The 19,903-nt window shown below is 39.7% G+C and overlaps 1 protein-coding gene across 1 annotated transcript in view; it reads right to left on the minus strand.

Moving 5' to 3' along the window:
- TOP2B (DNA topoisomerase II beta) overlaps nt 1–19,903 on the minus strand; it is a 507,457-nt gene that overhangs the window by 73,915 nt on the left and 413,639 nt on the right. Inside the window, 1 exon segment of the mRNA XM_030205679.1 lies at nt 6,611–6,833. Coding sequence (XP_030061539.1) covers nt 6,611–6,833 — 223 coding nt within the window.

The raw sequence follows: 19,903 nt of genomic DNA on the forward strand, positions 1-19,903 counted from the left end.
TATAGCATACAAACAAATGGGTGAGCAGTCAGAAGAGAATGCATATCTCTCAACATTAGAGCTTAACACAGGGGTAGGCAACTTGCATTTTATGTGGTCCATGAAACCATGGAATGTATACATAGAAAACATCATTGACCAGAAGTTTTGCAATTTTAAATACTGTATTTTGCAAATGCTTTCAGAATAGCCACTCTAGCAATTTGTTTCTATTGTTTTTACTTCCATTTTTACTTATTTATTTTTCACAGGTGGTCTATGAAGCTCTGTGTCCTTACTTGATTCTCGTCATACCTCACTGATCGTGTTTTTTCAGTTTCTACCCTATCTTTATCTTCTGCTTTTCTGCTCCATTGTGGAGTCCCTCAAGGCACCATTTCGTCTCCACCTATTTTATTATTTTCATGAGTTCACTGGCCACCTTAATTCAGGACTTCAATATACAATTCTTTTTCTACACCGATCACATCTTATTCATCTGCCCAGCTTCTCCATTTTCTCCTGACTTAACTAATCTCTAATCACCTTCTTGCATTGTCTCATTGGCTCACTCTGCATAATTTAGTCCTCAACCCTCAGAAAACAGCAGCTGAGTTACAGGTTTTGATTCCAAACCCACAGTTATTCTAGTTCTATCTAATTTGCCTATTGTACCGGTTGATTCCTTTTATTATTTAGGAGTTATTACAGATTCTCAACTGATTTTAAACAGATTGAACAAGTTGTAAAATTAGGTTTTCTTTGGTTACACTGTTTGCGCTCAATCAGTAATTTGCTAGATATTTTATCTGTACATACTCTCATTCATGCTTTTATTTCACAACTTGACTATTATAACTTTGCTTACAATGGTAAGCCTTCACATCTTTTACACCGGTTACAAACGCTTAAAAATGTGGCTGCTCATTTTCTCTTTAAGGCTTGCCGTTGAGATAATGCTACTCCTTTACTGAAACAATTATACTGGTTACCCATTTCTTTCTGTTCTCAGTTTAAGATTTTATGTTTAACTCACAAAGCTCTTCTTTTAGGTGCTCATAATTTGTCATCTCTTTCAATTCCTCATACACCATCTCGGTGTCCCCAATCCCTTAATGCTCATCAATTAAGTTCTTCCCCCACCAAGACATGCTCATTACAACCAGTGGCGTAGCTAAGTGGGGCCAGGGCCCCCACAGATTTGGCCCTGGACCCCCCTGCCGACGACCCTCTTGACCCCCCCTCCCGCTGCCAACCCTCCCCTGCCGTCGCTGTGGGCTACCTTTGCTGGCGGGGGACCCCAATCCCCGCCAGCCGAGGAGGTCCTCTTCTTCCCGCGAAGGTTTCGTTCTGTTTCTGACGTCCTGCATGTTGTACATGCAGGACGTTAGACTCACAGAAACAGAACAAAGCCTTGCCAGGCTTCGTTCTGTTTCTGTGAGTCTGACGTCCTGCACTTACAACGTGCAGGACGTCAGAAACAGAACGAAGCCTTCGCGGGAAGAAGAGGACCTCCTCGGCTGGCGGGGATTGGGGTCCCCTGCCAGCAAAGGTAGGCGACGGCGGGGGAGGGTTGGCGCGGGGGGGGGGGGGGGCGAGAGGGTCATCGGCAGGGGTCGTCAAAGTTGGCGGCAGCGCCGGGGGGGGGGGGGGGCCCTAAAATGTTCTGAACACTTTCAGTATGTGCTAGAGAAATGAACGTGTCAAATCTGTAAAATCACCAGACAAACCAAGGAATTCTATAATCCACAAATTTATAGGAAATTTGAATTGTCTCACTTTACCAACTGTTTGTCTGATCACATTGTATATCACATTAGCTGTCTGTGCAAAAAAATATATATAGGAATGACAACTAGACCATTAAAAGTCAGGATCTTAGAACACAGATTTAATTTAAGAAGAATGGCATTTAAAGAACCTATTGTAGAGCACTGCATTAAGAATAATTATAAATTTGAAGATCTTGAATGCTTTGCAATAGAGAAAATTGACAAACTGAGCAGAGGTGGAAACCGCAAATTACTGTTACAAAGAAGGGAAGCACAGTGATCTTTAACCTTAATACGACTGAGCCTTATGGCCTGAATAGTTCAATAGATTGGTATGTCTTTTACTGACTAATTAGTAAATTTTGAAATAACGGTCAGTTTGAGCAATTGCACTCTACATTGAGTAATTGATGAGCACATATAAGCTAGGTGTTCTAAGTATGGCGCTGAGATGCCATTTTCTATGTATCAAAACTTTCTCCCTTCTAGTAAGTGTAACTTTCGGTTGGTGTGAGTTGTGTGAATTTTTTTTACTTCATATTGTCTAGTTCAATATCTGTGTCTTCTAGACCCTCAGCAATTCATCATTCAGAACTCAGTTCCTGAGGAAGCCTGTTACCGGGGTGAAACAATGGCCCCGTCGAACGACTGAAAGATAGTGCTATACTAAGAACGAGTCAAAAGAAATCTACTATAAGCTAAGTGTTTCTTGTCAATCTTGAAAGTTTTATAGCTGAGAGGATTTTTTGACAAAGAAGTAAAATCTTTATTATCTATAAGAAATACAATAAATTTGCAAATCTCTTTGGAGTTTTTTGCCCAAAGATAGCAATCTAGCACTTTTTTACGTTTAAAAAGTCTCTACAACGTAATAGTGCTCTAAACCATTGGCAAGTTTGCTGATAGATTCTGAGGGCTTTTTCTCCAGAGAAATATTTCAACACACATGTGAATAATTGTTTTGCTAGAGTTTATTCTTTTTGGGGGCTAAAATGTGCCCCCTCACCTCGGCTGTGGACCCCCCTCCCACCGAAGTCTGGCTACGCCCCTGATTACTACATTACTGGACATTCAGTTTATTTTTTTTTAGCAACCAAATTATGGAATACCCTACTTTCATTCATTTGATCTGAGCTTTCCTTCACCTAATTTAAAGATTTTCTGAAAACTCATTTTTCTCATCTTTAGATAATTCTATATGACATAAATGTTGCAGCTTGACCTGTGCAATGACAACTTTCAGTCTGTGTGGTACTATCTTCATGCTTTGTGTCTTGGTTTGAGTGTACGCTTTAACACTGAAGTTCCTTTTCTCACCCAATCTTGTCTTTACTGTTTCAACTTTATCAATGCTGTCTGCCAGATTTTGTCCCACCCAGATCATCATTTGCTGAGCTTCTTCCAATGCCTGGAGGATCATCATCCCCTTCTTGTTTGTCCACATATACCACTACTGTGGCATTGCCCAACAGAATGAGAGCCACCCTGACCTGAATCAAAAGTTCAAACTTAATGCAGGCTACCATGTTGCTTGTTTGGGACCCACGCCCTTGAGCCCACTTACCCAGACAATGGAGATGCCCAGTCGTTTAAGGCTGGCATCTGTCCTAATTACATCCAGACTTATCCTTCGTGCCAAATTGGATGTTTGTGACCACCATGTCAAACTTTTCCAGGCCTCCCCGGGTAGATGCAAAATGACTTCAACATCTTGTCTTTGTGGTGAATGAATTATTTTGTACATCCTTGGCTTGGTATGGTAGGATTTTATTCTGTTGGTTTTTTTGGAACAAATTTTGTTTTTTAAAAAGTGTTACTTAATTATCCTGCCCTAGGGTTATTGGAAGTGGCTGAGGTTGGTTTTCTGTCCATTGGAGTCAGGCAGTCTTGGCAGTTCCAGGTTCTGCCCTCTCCCCCCCCCCCCCCCCCCAATAAACCCCAAATAATATCTTGTCTTGGTAGCTCTTTGTATAAGATACATGTGAGCACTCGCCCATGGGACCAATTCCAAAGTTGCTGCCATGGAACCCAACACTTGCAGGTGGTCTCACATCACTGAATTGTACTGAGCAATCAGATTCTGGACCTGAAGCTGCAACTTCACTGCACTCCCTCAGGACAAACACTCTGCCTTGCAGAGTGTCAAAGTGTTGTTCCCAAGTATTCCAGAGTTTGAGAACATATAAGCTTGCTCTTTGATGAGCACCCATCCCAAATCTTGAAACTCCACTACTCAACTGGTGACCCTTACAATTTCTTTGTAAGACTTCATGTGAATGTTCCAATCATCCAGACAGGAATGTACTAAAATACCTTCCTTTTGAAAGGCAGCTGTTAACTACTACGATTACCTTGAAGGAAGTTCTGCACACCATAGTTAGGTCAAAGGGAAGACCATAAAATTGGAAATGCTGCCCTAGAACTGCAAAATGCAGGAAATGTTGATGAGTGTGGCAAACAGGAATGTGTAGGTAAGCTTCCGTAAGATCTATGAAGATTAAAAATTCTCCTTGACGATCTGCCACGATCAATGACTTCAAAGTTTACATCTAAAAATAAGGCACTTTGAGGAATCTTTTGACTCTTTTTTGATCCAAAATCAGATGTAAAGCCTCTTCTTTCCCCCCCCCCCCCCCCCACCCCAAACGACAAAGTAGATGGAGTAACTGTCTGTTCCTTCCTCTCCTGGAGAAAAAGACTACTGCTTCTAATTGTAGCAATCTGACTAGCGTTTCTTCAAAAGTCCTTCCATGTAGAACAACAAGGAGACTTGTAGGCTTAACCATTCCACACAGTCTCAAGAACCCATTGATCTGTAGTTACCTGGGCCCACCTCCAATAAAACTATTTTAACTGACCTCCAACAAGAGGATGCCGAAGGCTGGGCCCACAAACCTTCAATGTGGATTACTGGAGGCTCGAAGTACCTGAAGTGGCATCTTGACCCCCTTGAAAGAAATGACATCTGAAAACAGCTACGGCTGCATATCACTAATTTTCCCAGTCTAACTCTTCTGTAATCTCTAAAGCTACCTCTACTCGATAAACCTCTAGCTGCTGATTTCAGTCTATGTTCTGGAAGCTGAGGTATCTTAGAATCCAAAAAGGTCTTATCAAGAGCTACAAATAAGGCCATATTCTTGACTGAAGCCCTAATAAGATTGTACAATGTATCTAACAGACAAACAGCCCCCATCTCAAGGGAATCCACTAAACAAGTGTCCTCCAATAAATCTTGTAAGGAACCTTCCGAATACTGCTCTGTCCACTGAAAAGCAGCAGACTTCATAACCCCCATAAATTGCTGCTTGCAAGGCCAAGGCTGAAACGTCAATGGTGTACTTTAGAACCACCTCCATGCTATGGTCTTTTACTGGAATGGTCATCTTCACCTTAGGAAGATGTAGTCCTTCCTTTTTCTCCAGGAAAAGAGGGTACAGCTTGGTCAGGCTGCCCTACTTGGAAACTCTTCATCCAGTGTCTCCCACTTTGGAGAAATTAAGTACTTCATGGCCCTGTATACTTGAAATGCTAATTCCTACCAACAGAGGTTCACCCATGTTAGCATTAGTTAAGACGGATTTGCAATATTTAATGTCAACCTAATGAGAAACTATCAACTCTTAACACTTAAAAAAAATAAAATAAAATTGTACAATAGAAAGATCCTCTCCTGTAGAAAAAACATCTCTTGCACAAGATCCAACAACTGGTCCAAAGAATTCTGGCCTTGCTTTCCCAAATCAGCAGAACATTCTAGTTCATCCTCTTCTGAAATTCTGGAGCATTTAGAAACACCACATTGGACTCAAGAGGTCCCCAAAGATTATGCATGCATAGGAGATAAAGCAGCAAGCGCATCTAATCTCGGAATCACAGAGTGGATTAAAAATGGTGGTGGTTCCCACCAAAATGCCAGTGCTCCATTCCACGGAATTAGTTAGACAAGAGATGACAAGACTTTCTTTACAGTAACAAAGGTGCCCAGACACCATCAAGACCGAACAGAGCACCCCACCCTAGCACATACACTTTTGGACAATCACACCCTGACAGGCAATACACCCAAGCAGCCTGAGCACTTGAGGGGGCTGGAACTGAAAAGAAAATTAAGTCTCTCTCAATCCTGGGTCAAACTGTGCTTTCTGCTGAATCAAATATGGTCTTTTTTTTGTTGTTGTTGTAGTTGTCTTTTGCAGCTTCCATAGTACAGACAGTTCCCTACCTAAGAAAAAATGACAGATGCACAAAACAGTCTGCAGTCTCCTCAGTATTGGAACCTAAGGAATTTTCAAACCTGAAGGACAATGGACCAAGAAAAGATATAATTTGGGGTTTATAATACTATTTTATTGGGGGTGGGGGGGTGGGAGGGCAGAAACAAACTGCCAAGACATCACCTGACTCCAACGGATAGAAAACCGTCCTCAGTCACTTCCAATAACCCTAGGGTAGTGTAATTAAGTAACACTTTTTAAAAAATAAAATTTGTTCCAGAAAAACAACAGAATAAAATCCTACCATATCAAGCCAAGGATGCACAAAATAATTCAACCTACCGCCTGCTGTAGACTGATAAATACAAACTGACTGGCCACTAGATACTGAAGTGGTGATATTGGAAGTCATTACTTCTCTGTCTTCACCTGCTGGCAGGAGAGCATAAACCAAGCATTTCAACTGGTCTGGAGAGATAAGGGGGAAACCCACTCCCCCCCCCCCCCCCCCCCAAATTTATATATATATATATAGTTTACAACAATAAGAATATTAAGTATATATTGGAAGCATGCATTACTTGACTGAGCAATAATGGAATCCAGAGGATGAAAGCACCTTTTTGGTATGGCTTAACTTACTCCGAGGATGGTTTTGATTTAACTGGGGGGAAGTCCTCATCTTCCTTATATAAACTGTCTGAAGGATCATCATCATCATCCTGGTTATTTATAACTGGAGAGGCTTTTACTTTCAGGTCATCTAAATTGTTGTGATTAGTATTGCTAACATTGTCATCGTCATCATCATCATCATCAGCATCTTCCTCTTCTGAGAAATCAAATGTATATTTGGGCCTTTCAGCTAAGGGAAAAAGAAGAAGTATTTTAATGCATTAATCAGACTTTCAATTCTATTAGACAGAAGCCACAAAATAAGGAACTGGCTACCCAAAACTCTTTCCACATTAAGGTATAGATATACTTTTTTCAGAAAGACGACTACTTAGCTAGCAAAGAAAGATTACAAAAGGAGTCTAAGACAGTACTGTTGACAACAACTACTACTACTTATCATTTCTAAAACGCTACTATACGTACGCAGTGCTGTACACGAACATGAAGAGACAGTCTCTGCTCGACAGAGCTTACAATCTAATTAGGAAGGTAGTTGCATGGGCATGAAACTTGTTTAGGTTGTAAGGTTGCTCAACACCCATCACCAAAAAGCAATACAAACACTATCCTCATCTCTGAGAGCTGTAAATGCCATTTCAAAATACACTCACTAAGAAGAGAAGTGTGTGCTACCTGTAAGGATGGTGGTAGTTATCAAAGCATTCTTATTTTAAGAACCTTTAGCATTCACTCAAAAAAACCCTTAGACTCACTTCCTGCTATTGGCAAATTTAGACTCATTTTGAAGGCACAAATCCTTTTATTACATAGTAACATAGTAAGTGACGCCAGATAAAGACCTGAACATCCAGTCTGCCCAACAGTCACATTCATTCTCAATTCTAGATTAAATCAACAATGAACGTGATATTATATACTTGATCATAGTCTTTTTGTTGTTTCTGGGACATAGACCGTAAAAGTCCACTTAGCTCTGTCCTTATATTCTAACTACCGGGGGTGCCGCCAAAGCCCATCCAAATCAGTCTTGTCATTTGCGGGACACAGACCATAAAAATCTGCCTAGCACTGTCCTCACGTTTCAAATTACTGATATTATCGAAGCTCTCTATAGCCCATCCTAAACTGGATTGCTATATATGGGACTCAGACAGTACAAGCCAGCCAAGCACCGGCCTTATTTGATACAGCCAAAGTTGCCATCTAAGCACCACTTGACATGCAAACACATATGCAACCCTTTTAAGTTTTGTTTTTTTATACCATTCATTTTCTAATTAGAGATCCTGTGTGTCATCCCACGCCATTTTGAATTCCACCAGCTCCCTTGGGTTCAGACGATTGCTAGACCGAATATCACCATTCTTTCCCATCCCCTATGTCAGGGGTAGGCAACTCCGGTCCTCTAGAGCCGCAGGCAGGTCAGGTTTTCAGGATATCCACAATGAATAAGCAGGAGATAGATTTGCAAGCACTGCCTCCATGGTATGCAAATCTATCTCATGCATATTCATTGTGGATATCCTGAAAACCTGACCTGCCTGCGGCTCTCGAGGACCGGAGTTGCCTACTCCTGCCCTATAAGATTTCTGCTAGAGGACATGCTCCAGTGATGAAACAGCAAAGCTACTTACCAGTAACAAATGTTTCCCCAAACAGCAGGATTAAATCAATCATACAAGTGAGTGATTTCATTTCAGGTACCATGATAGAACAGTTCTCCCAAAGCTCAGAACTACATATAAAGATCTGAGCATCAGCACTCCTTCCTATGGACTACTACTTATTTCTATTGCACCACTAAATGTATATAGTGCTGTATACACACAAATAAAAGACTGTCCCTGCTCAACAGAGTTCATAATCTATCTAAGACAAGACACACAGCACAAATTATTATGGGCATGGTTAAAACAGTATGAGTATTAAACAGAAATTAAGAAATTTAGAAATAAAAGCAGCCTAAAAAGACATTGGGCTTTTAGCCTCAATTTGAATAGGGCCACACACAGCATGATGTACCAACTCAGGAAGTCTATTTCAAGGCATACAGCACGGGAAGATGGAAAGAACAGAGTCTGAGTTGGCGGTGGAGGAGAAGAAAACAGATGAAGAGTGACACCTGAAAAATGGAGTTCCTGGGGAGGGGTGTAAGGAGAGTAAGAAAGAAGCTGCAAAATAAATAAGCTTGTAAGTCAGCAGAAGTCTGAACTGCATACAGAAATGGAGAGGGAGCCAACGGAGCAACCTGAGAGGAAGAGTTATGTCACTGTACTGACACTGGTAGAAGATAATATACAACACAAAAGCAATCAGGTAATAACCATCAAAAATTTATGTAAATGAATACAAAAATAAATTTAATCTACTAAAAACACACAAACAAATCAAATGATACAATGTGGAAGGTTGCCAAGAACAAACACCATTAGTGAACATATAGTCACTGTCCACTATCTGATTTCATAATTTAAAATATTAAACGTTAGATACCCAACATGTTTTGACAAGAAGCCTGCTTCCGGGAATTCACATAAAATAGATATAGAAATGATGTCAGGGCAGTATATCATATAACAGAGTAATAAGAAGGGCCTTAGAGATAGAGAGGTAGAAAAAAATTAAAAATTGAAAACAACAAAAACAAAAATATGAAAAAGGAGATCGTTGCCTCATATACTTTACCAACAAATTTGGACAAACAAAGTTAAGTATCAAACAAGTAAATGGCTTCTGGAGGGAGTAATAAAAATATACATAAATACCATATTACCTGAGGGGGTTTCCATACCACTGCATCCAAAAACGTATACCCATATAGGGATAAATAATCCTTAACAGACAATATATTTAATATCTAGCACTTTAAAACATAATTAGGACCAACCAAAAATGTTCTTACAATTAAAACGTGTTAACCTCTGAAAGACGCACTAATGAAAGAATACAGAAAAACAATACAAACAGAAAAATGTAAAAACTAGCATGAATAAGACGGAGAAAAAGTAAAGAAAAATGAATATAACATTTAAAAAATAGTCTGTTATAGGAAAATCTTAGAAAATTCAGTCTGCTTCAGGTCTATTCAAGTCTTTAACAAGGAGCAAAGAAATTCATTTTTGTTTAAAAAAGTATTTAACGTAACCATTTTCTCTCTCTAATACTTATGTGTAATCCGCTTTGATCCATTTTGGGAGTTAGAGGAATATAAATGATACATCACATTACATTTCAAATCCAGGTAGCAAATCAAAAATACTCAAAGGAATACCACCAAGAGTGCTGCTGAAATCACTTGCTCATACCATATTGCCCAAAATAGCTGGATGTATTTCCACACCATGTATAAAAAAAAAATGTTTACAACCATATAGATCGATCATATTAAAAAAAATTGTTTGGACAGCTAACTGTATAAAGAAGCTATAAATACATCATTGAGACCAGCCAAAGGATGCTTTTGCAATTAAAACATTAAAAACATCTACAAAGGGCCACATAAAAGAACAAAATACCTTAAAACTCATGCAACTATGTCACTACAACCCCTAAAAATTGCAGCTTTGTAAAAAAAAAAAAAAAAAAAAACATATCACTGACAAAGTGAAACTAGCAGAAACTACCTCAGACACCCTTCCCCACACTAACTACAAGAAGAAAAAAAAATGCTAAAAAAGCAAAGAGTCACAAAAAACCCCCACAATCTTACATCCTCAACTGGCAGCAATTCCTGCTCGATATTGCTAGATTGCAGCGAGAGACATTCAGCTAGTGTGTCTCCCTTAACTAGACCCCCAAACTCCCACCTCGAGCAGCTGGCTGACACACACCAAAGAGGACAAAAAAAAAAAAAAATCAAAAATAATTTTGTGGGCCAATTAAAAGGGAGCTTAAGAAGAGAAAAAAAAGAGAAAGGGGATTAAATGCATTGATAAAATAATCAAACAACAACAAAATGGACAGAGAACGGGAAACAGAAAGAGAAGTCAAAGTCTACCCCACGGTTATAAGTTGAGGAGAGAGGAAGAATGGCAGTGTTATGCACAGAAAGAGAATGGGAAAAGAAGAAAGGCGGATTTAGGGGGAAAGAAAGGCAGCTCAGTCTTGGCCATGTTCCATTTTAGATGGTAGTGGGACATCCAGGCAGCAATGTCAGACAAGCAGGCTGAGACTTGTTTTCTGGTGAAATGTCTGGTGTGGAGAGGTAGATCTGGGAGGCAGTAGCACAAGAGATCAAAGCACCAAGGGAATAAGTATAGACAAAGAAGAGAGGAGTCTTAAGACAGAATCCTGGATGCACAAGATAACTCATCCTACCACCTACTGGAGAATGAGAAATACAAACTGACTGGCCACTGGCTGCTCTGGATACTTAAGTGGTAATGCCATATCATTAGTTCTCAGTCTCCACCTGCTGACAGGAGAACATAATCCAAGCATCTAGACTGGTCTGGAGGGATGATACGGAATATCTACATATATAGAATAATACATATAATCTAAACAGTGGAAGAGTATTCACTAGAGGATACACTAAACGTGCAATGGAAAAGATAAGAGGAAAACCAAGATAGAATAGAGTCCTGAATTCCAAATAAGGATAGAGTATCAAGGAGCATATGGTGATCTACAGAGTTAAAAGCAGCAGATAGGTCAAGAAGGATAAGGATTGAGAAAACCTCCTTGGATCTGGCCACAACATCGTCAGTAGAGACTTTGGCATGGGTCGTTTGTCAAATGTAGAGGGAAAAAGACAGATTTTAGTGGATCAAGAACAGCTTGAGATGAAATAAAATCAAGACAGTGGCAGCGAATAGCAAGTTCAAAGCAGCTTGAATGTGAAAAGGAGGAGCAGGACGGACAATAGTTGGAAGACAGGGCCCAGTGAAGGGTTGATTTTATTTTTTGGAAGAGTGGTATAATTATACCATGTTTGAAAGCATCATGAAAAGTTGTAGTGGAAAAGTGATAGACTAAGGATACAACAGATGGAAGAGAGCTGAGTAGATGGGTGAGAATGGGATCAGAGCAACAGGTAGTGAGTTTAGAGGAGGAGAGAAGATGTACAGTTTCCTCATCTATGAGTTCATAAAAAAAAAAAAAAGAAAAAAGAAAGAGTGGCAGGGGTTGAAGAAGAATATGAGAATGAAGTGGGGTAAGGGGAGATGTAGGTGACCTAGTACAGAATCCAAGATTATCCTTGTGAACCTTGTCATTGAAGTACTTGGCTATAGTTTGGACAGAAATACTTTGAAGAGGTAGGTCAGTGCAGCAAAGTGACAGCAAGGATTGGAGGCACAACAGTATGTCAGACAGACATAGTACTGAAAGGGCAAGAGCAGACTGGAAGTTGTCTGCATGGATACAGGATTTCAGCAAAGGCGCTCTGCAGAGTAGGCACAGGAAAATAAGTGGAATATCCTTGATATGCCTCACAGAACAGGGAATTAAAGGAATGAAGACGGTTCAAAACAGAGGAGTATTTAGTGTTATAGGAAGGGAGCCTCACTGACACCTTGGATAATATAGTGCAGTTGACGCCAACATTTTAATGTAAAGGGCCGCAGTGTGAATATGAGAAAGCTCCAAGGGCCACCAAAATATTTCAAGTTTTACGCATACAAGCCTAAATTAATTAAATACTATCAAACTGGTAAACTACCTTTATACCTGCTTTTTCAGACTGGGTATTAAACGCTAATACTAATATTGATTGCACAACACTTCAAGGATATATTTTTTATTTTGGCTTGTCAACAGTAGCAAATATAAATGAGATACCTGAGTGACACTCTTAAGAGAGACTGTTTGCAGTTACTATATCAAGTGATTATTAAACATTAAATATTGATTCCACAAAACAGATATGATATATTTTGAACTGATTTGCACTTTTCTGACTACTGACAAGTCAGTTATGACCCATGAACTGCATAAGCTAAGGGCTCAAACTTAAAATGCCTAAAAGCTACATCTTTCTGTGCTTTCTGCTGAGAATTCAAGGTCATGCTGATCCAGCAAGGAGTGTCATCCCCTCCCTGACAGAATTGGTGCCACTGACTCTATATCACAAGGACACTGAGAATGTACACAGTTTGAAAGTGAAGATGTGTTGAGGTTACGAGACATAAACAATGATAAGACTGGGTCTTGGGAGAGATTCCTGTAGCAAAGTGGCGACTATAATCTCCTGTAAAAGAAAACCTTGGACTTGTTATAAGATGCTGCGTTCCATAAACAATTAGATATTGTATTCTGTATTCAATAACAGATAGTGAGGCATATTTTCAAAGCACTTAGCCTTCCAAAGTTCCATAGGTTTCTATGGAACTTTGGAAGGCTAAGTGCTTTGAAAATATGCCTCAGTGTGTTCCATTTTATGTAAACAATGAAGTAGGACAGAAATTAGCTGAAGTTGCAAGGCTGTATGATTTGGGAGGGAATTGATGCTCAATGCATTGCACAAAAGGATATATAAGGCACTGTTATATTGTATAGTCAGAGGCGGAGATGATCAACAGTGTGTAACTCTTTACAGCGTTGGTCTCTCTCTCCCTCTCAAAAACTGTTATTTGTTATTGCCTTGGTAAGGAATAAAGACTTTTCCCTTCGAAGAAGCATAGCTTCTGTTTTCTCTGTCACCCCCATATCTTGGGGGTGGTTGGTCCACTGTATCTTGGGGTGGGTGTAAGGAGGCAGAAAACCCTATTGATATATTTCTTATGGTAAGTAGAAAGACCAGAAAAAGAATTACCACATATTATAGCCTGAGACTGAGTGGTTAGCAGAGGGGAATATACAACCCCAGACTCCACTATAAACATTTGGTCCTAGATCTGAGATAGGGTTATATTTTTAAATCTGAGCTGGGATATATATATATATATACAGTGGGGGAAATAAGTATTTGATCCCTTGCTGATTTTGTAAGTTTGCCCACTGACAAAGACATGAGCAGCCCATAATTGAAGGGTAGGTTATTGGTAACAGTGAGAGATAGCACATCACAAATTAAATCCGGAAAATCACATTGTGGAAAGTATATGAATTTATTTGCATTCTGCAGAGGGAAATAAGTATTTAATCCCTCTGGCAAACAAGACCTAATACTTGGTGGCAAAACCCTTGTTGGCAAGCACAGCGGTCAGACGTCTTCTGTAGTTGATGATGAGGTTTGCACACATGTCAGGAGGAATTTTGGTCCACTCCTCTTTGCAGATCATCTCTAAATCATTAAGAGTTCTGGGCTGTCGCTTGGCAACTCGCAGCTTCAGCTCCCTCCATAAGTTTTCAATGGGATTAAGGTCTGGTGACTGGCTAGGCCACTCCATGACCCTAATGTGCTTCTTCCTGAGCCACTCCTTTGTTGCCTTAGCTGTATGTTTTGGGTCATTGTCGTGCTGGAAGACCCAGCCACGACCCATTTTTAAGGCCCTGGCGGAGGGAAGGAGGTTGTCACTCAGAATTGTACGGTACATGGCCCCATCCATTCTCCCATTGATGCGGTGAAGTAGTCCTGTGCCCTTAGCAGAGAAACACCCCCAAAACATAACATTTCCACCTCCATGCTTGACAGTGGGGACGGTGTTCTTTGGGTCATAGGCAGCATTTCTCTTCCTCCAAACACGGCGAGTTGAGTTCATGCCAAAGAGCTCAATTTTTGTCTCATCTGACCACAGCACCTTCTCCCAATCACTCTCGGCATCATCCAGGTGTTCACTGGCAAACTTCAGACGGGCCGTCACATGTGCCTTCCGGAGCAGGGGGACCTTGCGGGCACTGCAGGATTGCAATCCGTTATGTCGTAATGTGTTACCAATGGTTTTCGTGGTGACAGTGGTCCCAGCTGCCTTGAGATCATTGACAAGTTCCCCCCTTGTAGTTGTAGGCTGATTTCTAACCTTCCTCATGATCAAGGATACCCCACGAGGTGAGATGTTGCGTGGAGCCCCAGATCTTTGTCGATTGACAGTCATTTTGTACTTCTTCCATTTTCTTACTATGGCACCAACAGTTGTCTCCTTCTCGCCCAGCGTCTTACTGATGGTTTTGTAGCCCATTCCAGCCTTGTGCAGGTGTATGATCTTGTCCCTGACATCCTTAGACAGCTCCTTGCTCTTGGCCATTTTGTAGAGGTTAGAGTCTGACTGATTCACTGAGTCTGTGGACAGGTGTCTTTCATACAGGTGACCATTGCCGACAGCTGTCTGTCATGCAGGTAACGAGTTGATTTGGAGCATCTACCTGGTCTGTAGGGGCCAGATCTCTTACTGGTTGGTGGGGGATCAAATACTTATTTCCCTCTGCAGAATGCAAATAAATTCATATACTTTCCACAATGTGATTTTCCGGATTTAATTTGTGATGTGCTATCTCTCACTGTTACCAATAACCTACCCTTCAATTATGGGCTGCTCATGTCTTTGTCAGTGGGCAAACTTACAAAATCAGCAAGGGATCAAATACTTATTTCCCCCACTGTATATATATATATATATATACAGTGGGGGAAATAAGTATTTGATCCCTTGCTGATTTTGTAAGTTTGCCCACTGACAAAGACATGAGCAGCCCATAATTGAAGGGTAGGTTATTGGTAACAGTGAGAGATAGCACATATATATATATATCTTCTTCTTAGCTACAGATTATACTGCCAATTTCAGGATCCTAATTTTTTCTTTTTTCAGTTTCTGTTTCAGTGCCAGGATTGCAGAAACTGTTCAGTGCTCAAATACTTTTTTGGAATCAGCTGTCAGAATTCTGAAACTGATATTTATCCACTGTTGGAATTCTTAAACTATTTTTTTAGGTGTGAAAGATTTTTTGTTTCAGAAGATTGATCTCTTCACTGTGCCTTGCCAAGAAATCAGTGCAGGATTCTTGGTAATATGATATTTAGGTTCATCTACGGACTCCCTGAATATCGGACTTACGGAAGCTGAGATTGACTCTGTAAGTACCTACAGACATCCATTTGTAAGAATACTATATCGTCTAGAAAGTCTGTTAGGTTTTTTATATTGTTGTTTACATTATGGCCACACCTACTCAGCAAAAGGAACCAATGGGTTTTTGTTTCCCAACGTGAGAATGACATTAACTCCCTACCTCAGAATGAGAAATTTCCTCCCCCACCATCTGCGGTGGAAACCGAGGCTACGGCTCCTTCCTCACCTGCTACTGCAGTTGGATATAAACCTATTTATCCTCCCCTATCTGACTGTGATCCTTTTTTTTCTGTCCCATTTCTCTTGTAGTTTTGTTCAGAGCCTAGGACATCTGTGAGCTGGTTAACAGCTTGTCACATCATTTATTACTGCTTGCTTTGGAATGAAGTGAGAAAAAGTGCTGGATTTATTGTCCGGTGTTCTTGTGACGTCACTTTGTAGGGAAAAGAGGGATTTCTTTCTTTTTTTTTTTTATTGCAACCAGTCTGTGTTACTTGCTCACCGAGAACTGGTATGTATCCAAGCCCCTTTGATTAAAGACAGCTGTATTTTCTTTCCCTCGCTTCCTTTCTGTTGCTGTCCGTCACTGAGTGTGGGTGTGAGTGCAGACTAAAACAACCAGACAAACAAAAAAAGCAAACACTGGGCCTTCAGGATTGGGCCCAGTGTTTGCTTTTTTTGTTTGTCTGGTTGTTTTTGTATGCTGTTTTCCCTCTTTTTGTGACTGTGAGTGCAGACTAGCCAGTTTCTAGTTTCTTTCAGGGAGAATGCAGCTGCCATTATATTTACAGATTTCTGAACTTTACTGTACAGCGATCTTTCCTTTGACAAACTGTTTTTCCTGCCTTCTTCTACTTTATTTTAGCTGTGCAGATTCATATGCCCATTAATTATGTCCTATTTATTGTATTCAAGTCTTACGGCTGTCCCTATTAACGGATGATTTAATTGCATTTGTATATCTTCCATCTGCTTTTTGTTTCAAGGGTCCTGATTCACAAAGCAAAGGAATATTTAAAATGCACTATAATTTTTAATTTTCAAATTATAGGCTCTTTCTTGCCTGTTCTATATATTGTAAAGGTCAGCCAAGGATGAAGCTTTGTTTACTTCATTACGATTTGAACTTTTTTTTACAGCTAAATTTTATTAGCTTGGGTTCCAAGCTTGCCATTACTTGTTCTGCAAAACTTGTTCTGCATTCTCTTTAATACATTTAATGTAAAATGCCATAATAAGTATGTGTGTGCGTCTGATAATTGCCTTGTTTTACGTTACGTGACAGAAACTTTGTTTAAGAGCACTAACTTTTAAGAGATTCCTGAAAGCTAACCATTAATTCTTTTGAATTCTCTGTGGTATGTTTCTTCGCTAGATAAATTCCTGACAGGCTCATTTTTCTTAGTTTTCAAGGCTACAGATTATGCAAGTTGTGAACTTCCCTGTGTAATACTGGGGCTGGATGCAAAATTGGTGGCATAATACAGGAACCATTGATTTGAAATGCATTAAAATCTTTAATTCATTGCTATTAGTTTACTGTTCAGACAGTTAGTTTCATGCCAGCCTGCCAGACTCATGCTTTCTATCTTTATATTCAGCTACATATAATTTTTTTTCTACTGAAATACATTCTGAAGTTGTTTATGTGCCTTGCTTGAACCTGTTTTGTGCTGCTCTATTTCGCCTTATTTTGTTTAAATTGCCTTCTCTTTCCCTACATAAGAGATCACTTGTTACCGTTATCCGATTACACACTTTCCAACTTTGTTTTATATTTTCTAAAATTGAAAACGGTTTTTCTCCTTATTTTAGCCACCAGAGGGAGCTACCATGATAAAGATTTACATTTATGTTTTGAATTGTAGAGAGGCTAATTGTGAAAAAGAGATGAAAAATTCCCAATCATTTTTGGGTAATTCTATGTGAAAGGTTACAGAGAGGTTCAACTAAATGAGACATTGTAAAGGTTGTTTGCTGTTCATGTGCCAGTTGGATTCACTGTTTAAAAGTCACATGGCAGAATATCTAGAAAGTACACAGTAGTTGCGATGGTCAGAGCATGTGGATGTATGTGTAGAGGTATGTTGAAGTGTTTATCCAGGGAAATGTATATGAATTATGGTATGCTCTGTTACAATAGGCTAGAATAGTAATAGATTTATTAATCCAAATTAACTTCAACTAGATTTACCTAAAGTATCAATTGTTTCACTTGTTGGGAACCGTTACTTTTATGACCTCATGCCTATAGACACCAATTCGGACCTTATTGCTCTGCTTTGTTTACTTTATCCACTAAGTTGGCATCCTTTTGAAGCATGCAGCGAAACTAGTCTCCCAACAGTGCCACCTACCACTGCATTGCTGGAAGGAGAATTTCATTGGACTCATTAGTGTAATTTCAGACCTGCTCTAATTTGTTTTTTTTGTCTGGAACTTGATCTACTGCATGAACTGTTCAGCTCTACCCCAGTGATTACCTTTTGAGTTATAATGCTTTCTGTCTGCTTATTCCTTTATTCATGTATCCTAATGTTTCTGTTCACCTTTACATGAGAGTCTTTTACAGAAATAACCTTCCTGGTTTTCACAATACTCTAGCTTTTTCTGTTCATAATGTCTGCTCTGTGCTGAGTACAATTTCTAGGGAGAACAGGATTGACTCCTTTTGAAATTCTATTTGTCAGGCTGTATGTAATCCTTTAGTTTGCTTCGCTGGACTAGGGTTATGAGGAGGCTGTAAAATTACTGCCGACATATCTGAAGAAAACGTTACTTAACAAAGAAGTTTCTCTGTCTAATGTCATTCCAGATCAGTTTAAAGATCCTACACACACAAATTTCAGCTGCTACTGTGAAGCTGCAAAACCTTACTTCCTGCTTCAGATATCTGAAGTCTGCTACCTGTATGTCGTTTAACAAAACTTGAATCAGCCATAATTCATACTGTATGATTGGGGACTAATGGTTCTAGATTTTTCATTTATTTCATTTTTGTCATTATTCACACTGCCTTGCTAGCAACAGTTTTGTTGATAAAAAGAGGATTTATATTTTGTATTACTCACACCCTTGTGAACACACAGCTATAACCTTTTAACCCTCATGTCTGCTTTGAGTTGAGATCCTGGTTCTGATGATAATTTTGCCTGGAGTCCTTACCTCAGAAAATGAAAAACAGAATGGAAAACCTATTATTGATCAGTAGTGTCCACAGATTCTGAACTTATCGAGCTTGGAAAGGTCCATGCAGAAGACTGGGTCTTAATCAAGGTCATCAAGAGGGCTAAGGCAACCTGAGTAGACTAACTTCTTGCAAAGGGTAAGCCCGGCTGCAAAGGGGAGGTGCTTCAATAGGAACCTCGTCTCAAACCCGGTGAAGAAAACAACAACCCAAGCGAGGATTTAGGGTCGAAATGGAGGCATTAACATCTGATCCAGATGACCAACGTGAACAACTGACTGAGACAACAGTGTGGAGTCCCAGTTTGCCCTGCTCCTATCTATTTTGGACCCTTTTGCATTTGGACTCTTACCCCAACATCATCTTTCCTTCAAGGACATTCTTCCTGTAACCATCTGATCTTCACCCTTCACCTACTGTTTTGTGCATTTTGGACTTTTGCATAATGATGAATTTGTTTTTATTCTTATAACTCTTTGTTTTTCTCCTATTCTTGTTGCTCACTCTCCACCCTCTGTTTCTCTTCTTGCCATTAATACTACTCATAATATGTCTGTGGCTTCTGTTACCTAGTCTTCTAATGCTTTGTAGCCACTTTGAGCCTGCAAATAGGTGGGATAAGGTGGGATACAAATGCAATAAATAAGTATGCTGTCTGCTGCTACACTGGTTAACTCTTCTTATATTGTGGTTAACTATACTGAATTCTTTATTAGTCGTATTAATTGTCCCCTATCTCTTTCTCCTGTCTTTGCAGCTTATCATCTTATTTCAGCTCTTTATGTATTTCCTTTTCTGGTACGTCAACATTTAGGTCAAGTATTGTCTTGTGTGACCACTATTCCATATCTTCTTGGGAATACTTCTGGTACTCACACACCTGTATGCTTGATTTTCTATTCCTGCAGAATTTTATTTTCTTTCACTGAACTTGGTGCAGTTTCTTTCTTTACTCCTGCCTTGCAAAGCCTTTCTGCCCTAGCTAACCAATTAGCTACCAATTCAGGTGTTGATACTAGCTGGACATCCTGGTGGGATACAACCTTTGGTAACTGGAAAACCTTTTTCATGTCTACTTTTAACTCCCTTTTGGTAGTCATTTTAGTTCTTGCTTTAATTTTCTGTTGCATTATTCCCTGTGCTCATGGGCTTGTTTTC

This window comes from Microcaecilia unicolor, chromosome 1 (assembly GCF_901765095.1).
Source record: "Microcaecilia unicolor chromosome 1, aMicUni1.1, whole genome shotgun sequence".
NCBI classification, from domain to species: domain Eukaryota; kingdom Metazoa; phylum Chordata; class Amphibia; order Gymnophiona; family Siphonopidae; genus Microcaecilia; species Microcaecilia unicolor.